Source organism: Oncorhynchus keta, chromosome 34 (genome assembly GCF_023373465.1).
Source record: "Oncorhynchus keta strain PuntledgeMale-10-30-2019 chromosome 34, Oket_V2, whole genome shotgun sequence".
Classification (NCBI taxonomy): domain Eukaryota; kingdom Metazoa; phylum Chordata; class Actinopteri; order Salmoniformes; family Salmonidae; genus Oncorhynchus; species Oncorhynchus keta.
The window spans coordinates 32,988,166-33,000,570 of NC_068454.1; the positions used below are offsets into that span (position 1 = coordinate 32,988,166).

The window sequence follows — 12,405 nt, forward strand, 5'->3', positions numbered from 1 at the left end:
TTCAACATTCACAAGGTCGCAGGGCCAGACGGATTAACAGGACGTGTACTTCGAGCATGCGCTGACATTTTCAACCTCTCCCTGACCGAGTCTGTAATACCTACATGTTTCAAGCATGTTTCAAGCAGACCACCATAGTCCCTGTGTCCAAGAAAGCAAAGGTAACCTGCCTAAATGACTACCGCTCTGTAGCACTCATGTTGGAAGTCATGAAGTGACTTGAAAGGCAGGTCATGTCTCACATCAACACCATCATCCTGGGAAACCCTCAACCCTCTTACCGTGTTTCCCAGAGTACACTATGTTCTACATACGAGCTTGACAAGACTCATAATGAAGGGGAGGGTTTTGAATACGAGAGCTGAGCAGAGGACCAATAAAGTTATTAAATCTCTTAAAGCAAATCAAATTGCTTTGAAGTCTGTGTTGAAAGGTCGCTGAGATTAGAGTATTTCCCTGTGAATAGGAGTAAACTGGTAGCTATGGGGGCTTTGGGAGTTCAGGTCTTACAGACGGCAAAGCCGGGTCTCAGCCATGGTAATATAAAGGCAATTAGAAAAGCAGCTGGACACACAGACAATTTACCTCTCAGTACTAATAAGATAAAGAGTATGTCAGAAAATTCCATAAGCAGGATACTCTGCTCTTAAAGGTTATGTCCCTATCGGGTGATGATGCCATTAGCCTTGCTAAGGATCCAATAAAGGGACCAATCTTCAACACTGCTGTTACACAGACATGACAGTTTGTCAGTAACTTACTAAACAATCTACTAACCTTAAGCCTAGTGTAGCTACACAGAGAAGAGTCATCATACAAAATCACTGTTTAGAGATTCTCCTGTACTTTGTGTACTTTTTAGCAAGCCGTTCTGAAAATAGCACTCACGAGCCAAAAGTGGTCCCTGAAAATTGCGTACTGCGTCACATATGTGCAGATATGTGCACCACGTCATTGCTTTCGCCCTCGCTCTGCTGTGTGTGCAGCTGTCACTCAAATGGTGAGGGGCTGAAGAAACACTGGCTAGAACTGTAATTGCTAGGGGGCTGGCCCACGTGGGGAGAAATGTAGGGAAAATGGCTCCACACATCTTCCGTAAAACATTTTCTTTCAAACTAGGGATTCCGTGGCTAATTGAGGTAAGACAGTAATTCTGCTCATAGATAATGCATGTATGAACTACACATTGACATATCCAGCCAAAAGCGTGAGTAAAAAAAAGACTTACTAGCCATCAAAGTTCCGGAGACTGTTTTTACAAAGCAACTGATTCACAATGACACGTCTTTGTTTTAATCCAAGTTTGTTGTACACATTCAAAATTTGCAAGGGGGGTAGACCTTTCCTGCCCTGTATCAACCATTCATAGGGATAATAGTGGTTGGTGGATCATTTGTCCAGATCTGCAATAGGCTGACTAGCAATCATACCACGCCCCCCTAATCAGCATTTGCACAGTATGTTGTCTCACACACATCAGTCATTTTTAATCATCTCCTTTTCATATTCACTTTCTATTCATGGAAAATGCGATTTTTTAAAAATATTATTTTGAAAACTTACAGCGATTTGGCACAATGCCAAAGTAAGGATTTGAAGGGTGATTGTAGAAATATGTTGGTTCTGACTGTTAGAGACAGGAACAGGGACAGGGCAGGGACAGCAGCAAGGATAGGGACAGGTGCAGGTACAGGGGATGTTGGATCCAGACAGTGTTTATGAGGTGAGTATAGAGTGCACAGACATTATCCATAAAGCACAGAGATGATAGCATCATCCTAGCATCATCCTATCTATCAACCAATCGGTGACTGACTGTCAAAAGTCCACTTCAGGAGCGGTGCCAAAGTATCCCAACTCACTGCACAGGAAATTACCTCATGTGCCCAGGAAGTCCTTCAAACCAATCAGACACCATCTGTCCTTCATGGCTAATAGCTTGTGATTCTCCATCTAGATTGGATTTGCAGATAAAGGGTAATGAAAGCAGACACTCCATTTTTAAACAAGTCCTCCTGCAGGTTATAATCAGTGTAGTTCTATAAATCCTCATCTTGTAGTCTGTGTCCCTTCCTATATCCTGTGGCTGTAGCTCAGTGTCAACTCCCAACAGAGTGACAGTAACATAGATGGTCTATAATGTTGTCCTTGATACAGGCTTTGATAGTCCTCCCAGTCCCTTGCCTGGTCCATGATGTCTGTTCTGTAGAAGCAGCAGCGTTATGTATACCTGTCTCCGTCCTGGGTGGAGGGTGAAGGGGGCCTCTTCTAGACCTCTTCTCCCCTGGCTGGGGGCCTGGAGCTTGGGGTTGGCCTGGGTTACACAATGCCTTCGCTGCGTTTGCTCCTCCACACCACTAGGGCAGTCATGAGCAGCGTGACAAGGATGGGCACCACAATGAATGGCCCAAGGATATGGTTGGGCGGATCACGCAGCTGCCGTCCCGACAGGGAGCAGTCGTGGAAGTAGTGCTTGTGGATGCGGATGAAGAACTCGTCCACCTGCCGGTTGGGCCAGAAACAGTCCATCTTCAGGGCAATCAGGTAGGTGCAGTTGGTGAGCTCACCATAAGGTCTGTAGGGAGAGACAAAGAGAGAGAGAGGGAGGTAAAATCAAGTGAATGCGGACAGGGTTCATAGTGTTGGATGGCAGGTAGCCTAGCAGTTAAGAGCATTGGGCCGGTAACCGAAAGGTTGCTGGTTTGAATCCCAGAGCCGACTAGGTGAAACATATTTAAATGTGCCCTTGAGCAAGGCACTTAACCCTAATTGCTCCTGTAAGTCGCTCTTGATAAGAGCATCTGCTGAATGACTAATGTATTTCATAATGAGGGTAAATTATAGCCTACATAATTGAAAAGACATACAGGAAGGTAAGGGGCTCTGAAGTGTGGGTTCTAAATGCAAATTATATATGGTTAGGGTCAGGGTAACAGGTTAAGGTTAGGGAAAATGTGTGTGAGAGAGAGAGAGAGAGAGAATTTGTACAGTCCTGTCATGATTGAAAGTAATGATTCATGGTAATGACAGAGGGTCCACTCCATACATAAAAACATACTCTGAAAAGCGCACACAGACCCTCCCCTCTTCCTGACAGGTCTCTGATTGAAGGGTCCCCTCTCCTCTTCCTGACAGGTCTCTGATTGAAGGGTCCCCTCTCCCCTTCCTGACAGGTCTCTGATTGAAGGGTCCCCTCTCCCCTTCCTGACAGGTCTCTGATTGAAGGGTCCCCTCTCCCCTTCCTGACAGGTCTCTGATTGAAGGGTCCCCTCTCCTCTTCCTGACAGGTCTCTGATTGAAGGGTCCCCTCTCCTCTTCCTGACAGGTCTCTGATTGAAGAGTCCCTCTCCCCTTCCTGACAGGTCTCTGATTGAAGGGTCCCCTCTCCTCTTCCTGACAGGTCTCTGATTGAAGGGTCCCCTCTCCTCTTCCTGACAGGTCTCTGATTGAAGGGTCCCTCTCCCCTTCCTGACAGGTCTCTGATTGAAGGGTCCCCTCTCCCCTTCCTGACAGGTCTCTGATTGAAGGGTCCCCTCTCCCTTCTTCCTGACAGGTCTCTGATTGAAGGGTCCCCTCTCCTCTTCCTGACAGGTCTCTGATTGAAGAGTCCCTCTCCCCTTCCTGACAGGTCTCTGATTGAAGGGTCCCCTCTCCTCTTCCTGACAGGTCTCTGATTGAAGGGTCCCCTCTCCCCTTCCTGACAGGTCTCTGATTGAAGGGTCCCCTCTCCCCTTCCTGACAGGTCTCTGATTGAAGGGTCCCCTCTCCCCTTCCTGACAGGTCTCTGATTGAAGGGTCCCCTCTCCCCTTCCTGACAGGTCTCTGATTGAAGGGTCCCCTCTCCCCTTCCTGACAGGTCTCTGATTGAAGAGTCCCCTCTCCCCTTCCTGACAGGTCTCTGATTGAAGGGTCCCCTCTCCCCTTCCTGACAGGTCTCTGATTGAAGAGTCCCCTCTCCCCTTCCTGACAGGTCTCTGATTGAAGAGTCCCCTCTCCCCTTCCTGACAGGTCTCTGATTGAAGGGTCCCCTCTCCCCTTCCTGACAGGTCTCTGATTGAAGGGTCCCCTCTCCCCTTCCTGACAGGTCTCTGATTGAAGGGTCCCCTCTCCCCTTCCTGACAGGTCTCTGATTGAAGGGTCCCCTCTCCCCTTCCTGACAGGTCTCTGATTGAAGGGTCCCCTCTCCCCTTCCTGACAGGTCTCTGATTGAAGGGTCCCCTCTCCCCTTCCTGACAGGTCTCTGATTGAAGGGTCCCCTCTCCCCTTCCTGACAGGTCTCTGATTGAAGGGTCCCCTCTCCCCTTCCTGACAGGTCTCTGATTGAAGGGTCCCCTCTCCCCTTCCTGACAGGTCTCTGATTGAAGGGTCCCCTCTCCCCTTCCTGACAGGTCTCTGATTGAAGGGTCCCCTCTCCCCTTCCTGACAGGTCTCTGATTGAAGGGTCCCCTCTCCCCTTCCTGAAAGGTCTCTGATTGAAGGGTCCCCTCTCCCCCTTTCCTCAGAGCATGTCTGCCACATGGCCTATTATTTATACCCACATCATCCCTGGCATGGAACATCTGGCATAGCTAGGACCTTTTTATAACCCACCGGTTTCCCTTACACAACCAATGGGTCCTGTTCCCACCAACCCCCCAGTCCCAGATAGAACTTTCCCGCAGTGGGAGAGTGATACATCGGGTAAAGGCAGACCATCTGGCTCATCTTCCAAGCCAGACATACATTATATCCATGCATGCTAATCACCTTCAGATGTACAGCTGGTGGAAACACTATCATCAATAACATACAGTGGTTTAAAGTACTTAAGTAAAAATACTACATTTTTACTAAAATATGTTTTTTGGTGTATCTGTACTTTACTTTATTTATATTTTTGCCAACTTTTACTTCTCCACATTCCTAAAGAAAATAATGTACTTTTTACTTTTGACATTTTCCCTGACAGCCAAAAGTATTTGTTACATTTTGATAGAAAAATGGTCCAATTCACACACTTATCAAGAGAACATCCCTGGTCATCCCTACTGCCTCTGATCTGGCGGACTCACAAAACACAAATGCTTGGTTCGTAAATGATGTCTGAGTGTTGGAGTGTGCCTGCCCCTGGCTATCCGTCAATAAAAATCTAAAAATAATATTGTGCTGTCTTAATATAAGGAATTTGAAATGGTTTATACTTTTAATTTGGAAACTTAATTACATTTACACTTAATTACATAGCAATTCCATTTACTTTGTATACTTATCTATTATATTTAATATATATTATATTTAAAACCAAATACTTTTAGACTTTTACTCTAGTAATATTTTACTGGGTGACTTTCACTTTTTCTTGAGTCATTTTCTATTAAGGCATCTTTACTTTTACTCAAGTATGACAATTGAGTACTTTTTCCACCACTGATAACATATGACCTCTATTTAACCAGGTAGGTTATTAAGATGAGAATACTTTCTATTTTGCAATAATGACTTGGCAAAAAGGATACAACAGCACAGTGGCAGCAGACATATGGACAGGAATAAACAATATCTCGGCACAAATAAATTCATTCCTAAAAAAGAAAATTGGACAGCAAGACAAAAGTATAGATAGGGGCAACAGAGAGCAGGGAGATGAGAGAGAGAGAGACTGGGAGGAAGAGAGAGAGGTACATACACAGTGAAGGAAAGTGGGGGAGAGAGAGGTAGGGTTGAGAGACAGGAAGGAGTGTAAAATTAGATCTTCTACAGGGAATAGAAATCTGAGCAACCCCCTAATTCTCTCCTCTGACATTTATCCATGACAGACTTACGGCCATGGCCAATGTTATTACTCCAGATAACCATTGTTTACATGACAGAATTGATTACCTTTATATTACCGCTGCTTTACTGAAAATGGGATGCTTGCCAAAGTCACGTCATCTGCAACATTTCATCATCGGAGGAAATGGATCGTTCCTAGACAGTCCCTTTTCTCTCCCTGTACGTTCTTCCAAAACATCTCTGGTACAGTATATTTCCTCCTAAGGGCCTGCTGACTGGAACCTATTCAGTACTGAGAACTAAGACATTTATAACAGCCAATATATGGCACAATGTCAAAAACCTCACTACAGTGCCTTCAGAAAGTATTCATACCCCTTGATTTATTCCACATTTTGTTGTGTTACAGCCTGAATTTAAAAAAAAAATGTCACACACATCAACACATAATATCCCATAATGATAAAGTGAAAAATCATTTTTTTAAATTTTTTTTTTACACATTTTGGCAATTAATTTACAAATGAAATACAGCAATATCTTATTTACATAAGTATTTACACCTGAGTCAATACTTGAAGAAGCACCTTTGGCGGCGATTACAGCTTTGAGTCGTCTTGGGTATGTCTGTACCAGCTTTGCGTTTGGATTTGGGGATTTTCTCCCAAGTTAGATGGGGAGCGGGCTGGAACAGCAATCTTAAATTATTTTCACTGATTCAAGTTTGGGCTTGTTTTGTTTAACACTTTTTTTGGTTACTACATGATTCCATATGTGTTATTTGATAGTTTTGATGTCTTCACTATTATTCTACAATGTAGAAAATAGTAAAAAATAAAAAGACAAACCCTTGAATGAGTAGGTGTTCTTAAACTTTTGACCGGTAGTGTGTGCTACTAACTAACTTTTTCAACTGTCGTTTTTAACCTCGAAACATTCCAAAGCTGACTTTGTGAGCCTCAGCTGTGTAGCTGTTGAAATGAGTCAGGACAACACAGTAACTAGTTTAGATTCCCTGTGACCAGTTTAGATTCTCCTGTGTATAAAGCAGAGAGGTCCAGGATATGCTCCAACTCTCTCCATTCAGATGGGGGTGGGAAAATCCTACAGCACATTTTGTCACCATAAGTCACCAGATTGAATTTCAGGAGGGTTTAACACCACTAAATATAACTGGGTGGAGGGACAAGGAGGGACAGGGACTAACGTCAACACACACAGGGATGTGACTGTAGCTTAGCAGCAAGATACTTCCACTCTCAACTCGAAAGAGGGGACAACACCTTGTACCTGCAACTCAGTACGGTTTGCAGGTCAATAGTTCTCCATGTTCATTTTCTTTCATCTAACATCTGCATGAACTTCTTCATTTCTGAAGTGTTCTTCCCTCAGCGTTTGTTTGAGTCTACATCGTACCAACTGTACAGAAAAGTCAGAGGAAACAGAGATATCATCTGGGCCTGGTTTTTGATGTACTTCTGATATGCACATGGACATTTCTGTTGATAAGGGGAAATCTTTTACAACCGGTTTTTCACAAACCTGAATTTCTTATTTTATCTGTGGTATTGAAGTACTTTGAGTGCAGTCTTTCAACTGGAACTGTGTGATGACAGGAGAGTCTTCTCCCGTCAAAGCCACCTCTCAAAGCACTTTATTTGATTCAGCGTCAGAACTTAAATGGATTTGTGTCACCACTCACCACAAAGTTTGCCACACTCCTCTCTTTGGAGGCAGCAGCACAGAGAATGCCAAATTACTTCTCCTCCTCGTCCTCTTTGCAAACCTCAGTATCCCAAACAGGCCGCTCTGTCAAATTGTTTCATCAAGATACAGCTCACTGTATCTCTGTAGCAGTTGATGGGTGAAACAGTATCCTGGCTTTGTCCCTCTCTTGTCTATGTGTGGAGCAGCAACAGCTAACCCACCTCTCTAGTTCTACTAGTGCTCTGTACAAAAGTTATGCAACTTTAATCTCTATTTCTAAAGTTATAGAGTTCAACCGTTCTATATTTCTACAGCCAGCTCCACTGTCTTCTGTACTTCTAAATCTATAAGTTCATAGATGTTCATGTTCATAGAAAAGTTCTGCTAACCTGCGGAAGCTCTACATATGTCCTGTTGTAGTTCTTCAGCTCTGCTCTGTTCTGGTCAGAACCTGGTCTGCATAGCAGTGAATTCTCCTGCAGCTGCTTAGTGCCCGCTCTTCAAAGATACTTCTTTATATGATCACATTGACATAGATCCAAGCGAATTATGCCAAAGACTTCCTATAGAATCAGTTACTGTAATGCCAATGGAATTATTCAGATATTCAGAAATACAAGTACTTTTTAGAACAAATATATCTTTTGACAGTATGGCACATGAGTTAGCTGTCCCCATATGAGAATCGTTTTTGGCTCAAGGTAGAAAGAACCCTTTTCGGTTTCAGGCAGAACACTTTTGGGTTCCATGTAGAACCCTCTGTAAAAAGGGCTCTACATAGAACCCAACGGGGTTCTGCCTGACACCCAAAAGGTTTCTTCAAATGGTTCTTCTATGGTACAGTCAAAGAACCTCTAGGTTCTAGATCGCACAATTTTTTCAAATAATTTTATGAATTATACAGGGAGAAACTCAGAGGGTCTTGAGCATTTGTCATCTCTCTTTCATCTTCAACTCACCAGAACAATCAGCAATCAGCAAAGTGATTCAAGGAGGTAGGTAGTGCACGGCAACCCTATTGTTATTGAAGAGGCCTCATAGTATTGAAATGTTCTCTCTGTTTGTCTGTTCATCCTTCTGTCTGTCTGTCTGTCTGTCTGTTCATCCTTCTCTGTCTGTCTGTTCACCCTTCTGTCTCTCTGTCTGTCTGTTCACCCTTCTGTCTGTTTGCTCAACGTCTTTAATATCACCGTGGGTTCTCATATAATATAGATGAAGGGAGGTTGAGGCGGAGGGGAGTAGAGCAATGTGCATGTGTGTGTCTGTGCGTGCACACGCAGTTGTGTAAAGTAATGAAGTAGAAATACGCACTGACGACATGCAAGCAGAGTTGAGCCAATCCTCACATTTGCGCAAATCCAAGAGCCCTAAAGTGTAACCCTCCCCCCCCACCACCACTCAATCGCACAATCATGTCCGTCATCGCTCTACCACCACCTCCTGATGAGGACAAACATCCTTGGCTGTATGTTTTCTTTTCTCTGAATGAAGGATTCATCCTACCGGATTAAATGTCTGTTATGTTTACCAAAAGTTCAGGAAATACTAGCGTTCAAGAACTCACAGTCAAATCTAAAAAAAAACACATTGATGTAGGCCTACTGTTAGCTTGCTAGCTAACTAGAATAACATTTGCATGCTAGCTAATGATACTTATATTAGCATGCTATCTAACATTAGCTAACCAGCCCATGTTTGCTTAATCCTATACCTAAATAGTTTAGTAACTAACATTACCTACTTTAGCTGGCTAAAATGTGCCCAGATTCAGAATCTTTGTTAATTAACGCAATCTAACTAAACTGACATGAGTTAACTAGTACATTACAAATCTTGGCCCATTTGTGTCAGCTAACGTTAGTCTAGCCAAATACCTATTTTCTCTAAACACCCCATGTCAAGCTAAGTTAGCTAGCTAACATTAGGTTTCACATTTTAGCTAACACCCACTAGTTTAGCTAGACATTTTATTTTCTTTATATTTTCTTTATTTAATTAGGCAAGTCAGTTAAGAACAAATTCTTATTATCAATGACTGCCTAGGAACAGCGGGTTAACTGCCTTGTTCAGGGACAAAATATCAGATTTCTACCTTGTCAGCTCGGGGATTCGATCTTGCAACCTTTCAGTTACTAGTCCAGCCACTAGGCTACCTGCCACCCCATATGTTAGTTGATAAAGTTGTTCTTCTTACCTAGTTAATTACTGTAGACTTAAGCTATTGACATCACCTACTAGCTAAATCAATTAACATGTTTTTTTGTCAAAGTAATATTAAATGCTCACAAAAAACTATCACTTAACTAATGTTGTTTATAGCTTTAAAATTAGGATCCTATACCTTAAGTATTTGGTGATGATAGTTATCTACAGGAGCACTGTGCAAGCGATAATATTGAAATGGAAGGAGTATCAGACCACTGCAAATCTACCAAGTCCTGGCCGTCCCTCTAAACTTTCAGCTCATACAAAGAGAAGACTGATCAGAGATGCAGCCAAGAGGCCCATGATCACTCTGGATGAACTGCAGAGATCTACAGCTGAGGTGGGAGACTGTCCATAGAACAACAATCAGTCGTATATTGCACAAATCTGGCCTTTATGGAAGAGTGGCAAGAAGAAAGCCATTTCTTAAAGATATCCATAAAAAGTGTCGTTTAAAGTTTGCCACAAGCCACCTGGGAGACACACCAAACATGTGGAAGAAGGTGCTCTGGTCAGATGAAACCAAAATTGAACTTTTTGGCAACAATGCAAAACGTTATGTTTGGCGTAAAAGCAACACCCTGAACACACCATCCCCACTGTCAAACATGGTGGTGGCAGCATCATGGTTTGGGCCTGCTTTTCTTCAGCAGGGACAGGGAAGATGGTTAAAATTGATGGGAAGATGGATGGAGCCAAATACAGGACCATTTTGGAAGAAAACCTGATGGAGTCTGCAAAAGACCTGAGACTGGGACGGAGAAATATCCAATAAATGTCGTTCCACTTCATGATTGTGTCCCACTTGTTGTTGATTCTTCACAAAAAAATACAGTTTTATGTCTTTATGTTTGAAGCCTGATATGTGGCAAAAGGTCGCAAAGTTCAAGGGGGCCGAATACTTTCGCAAGGCACTGTATATCTTGTGGAAGGATGAAATAGTATGAAATAGTCCCAGTAATCAAAATAATGTTTTTAATGAAAATATGTCAATCATTATTTGATTATGTTGATTTGGTGACACATTGTATTGAAGTGATAATACTCTTGAAGCCAGTGTTTGGAGGATATATTGGCACGGTTTGGCAACACCCATGCCAATATATCCTCCAAACACCGGCTTCTCTGGCATTATCACTTAAATAATGCACGCTCTAGAATGCCCTTCCTTCAAGCCAATCAGAAATTAGTATTCAACAATGCCATGGTATAAAGGTTTATAAATGATTCCCTCAACTGTCACAAAATGAAATCAAGTCACAAGTCATGACCCCCCTCCCCCAGAACAGAAACCACTCAGAGAATGTTCAACCAAAAACAGGGTGATCGAAGCTGAGCCTTCAGATCCGGATGGAGACGCTCCTCCAGCCAAACCAAACTGACTGATTTCAACTAAAGGCTGGCAGGGGATGTGGGGACAGACAAGTATCTGATATCCCTGGCAATAGCATCCGACTTTACCTTCTCTCCCTGAACGAAATACCAGTGGAAACATTAGGTCCCAAGGTGAACATTCTGGCTATTGATCAGGAGAGCACAAAAAAAGAGTTGCTTGGATTAAGAGCTGCAAATTGCATGATATTCCCTATATAGTGCATATGGGCCTTAGTCAACAGCATTGCACTATATAGGGTGCCATTTGGGACGCACCCACAGAACAAACCTCCTGGCCGCCTTATTTTAGAGCATTAGGCTAAGTCTCTGGCTAGCAGCCATCTGGAGAGCTATGTAAAAACACAATCCAACTCCTCTGATTACAGTGTAATTAGCGATGCAATCATAGTGGTTCAAGAACCGCAGTTATTTCCAAACGCCTGAGGTCATAAGATTTGGCGCGGATATGATGAAGCTTATTGGCCAGTAAACTCATACAGGCATGTCTACATCATGAATGATTCCCAAGCAGGCATGACCGACTGCCACAGCGTTCAACAGACTGATCACAGAGAGTAGATCATAAGCTTTATAAAACATGAACTTAGAGCTAAATGGAGAGAGTGAGAAGGAAAGGGAAGAATGGATCAAGGAAAATATCTAAGTTAGTTAGTGAGATAGTACTTCTGCCCGTCCTCCCGTTCGTTAGTTAAATGACAGTGTTCTTTGACCACACATGTAGGTCACCGAGAACACATCCTCTACCTCAGGAACAAAGACCAAACTTTGATGTCAAGGGAGACTGGGTCAAGATAAAAAAAAATGCACCTCTTTTGCTATTTGTGGGTCCTGTAACACACAGCACATGTAGACCATTTTTAAAAGTGTGACACAGAGCGTGGGCGCTTAACGCTGTCCTATCCTCACTTCTGGTCCTGCGGGTTTTGTGTGATTTAACAGCAGAGGGAGATTGTTTAGCCGATTGGTCATCATAGCGTGCTAAGAGAAAGAGAGAGAGAGAAAGAGAGAGAAAAGAGAGAAGACGGAGTGGAGTCTACAGAGCTCAGGCCTGGGGCAGGTAACATGGCCCCATGTAGTTCACACGCGATGGGACCTTTAGAGCAGTGCAGCTCTATACTTGCTGCTAGACTCTGCAGAATGTGTGAAGTATTGTACACAGTGGCCAGCGGGTTGTCTCTAAAATGATGCTAGTGGAGTGGTGTGCAGCCCTCTGATAGATTTGTTTTTCTGTGATAGTGAATGGGTTTCACAGTCTGTATTGTTGGGACTGAGACTGCAGAAACACTACAACATAGAAAAGGATCCCATCTTGCCTGCCCTCTGTACTCTCACAACAAGTGAAGT

General features: G+C 43.3%; 1 protein-coding gene and 1 long non-coding RNA gene across 13 annotated transcripts in view; one reads left to right on the forward strand and one right to left on the reverse strand.

The window, feature by feature from the left end:
• Positions 1-1,262: 1,262 nt before the first annotated feature.
• The window catches only part of LOC118366969 (receptor activity-modifying protein 1-like), a 54,159-nt gene continuing 43,016 nt past the window's right edge, over positions 1,263-12,405 (reverse strand). For both annotated transcript variants that reach the window (XM_035749843.2, XM_052493721.1), the window contains exon 3: positions 1,263-2,575. In XM_035749843.2, coding sequence (XP_035605736.1) covers positions 2,320-2,575 — 256 coding nt within the window. In that variant the 3' untranslated portion in view covers positions 1,263-2,319. The remainder of the gene's footprint in view (positions 2,576-12,405) is intronic.
• Positions 2,948-4,651, forward strand: LOC127915099 (uncharacterized). Of its 11 annotated transcripts, none has more exons than XR_008090182.1 (4): positions 2,948-3,097; positions 3,136-3,287; positions 3,933-3,970; positions 4,351-4,651. It is a non-coding gene; the product is annotated as an uncharacterized LOC127915099 (long non-coding RNA). The 11 variants fall into 11 exon arrangements; XR_008090183.1 differs by having other exon boundaries at positions 4,389-4,651; XR_008090190.1 differs by having other exon boundaries at positions 4,313-4,370.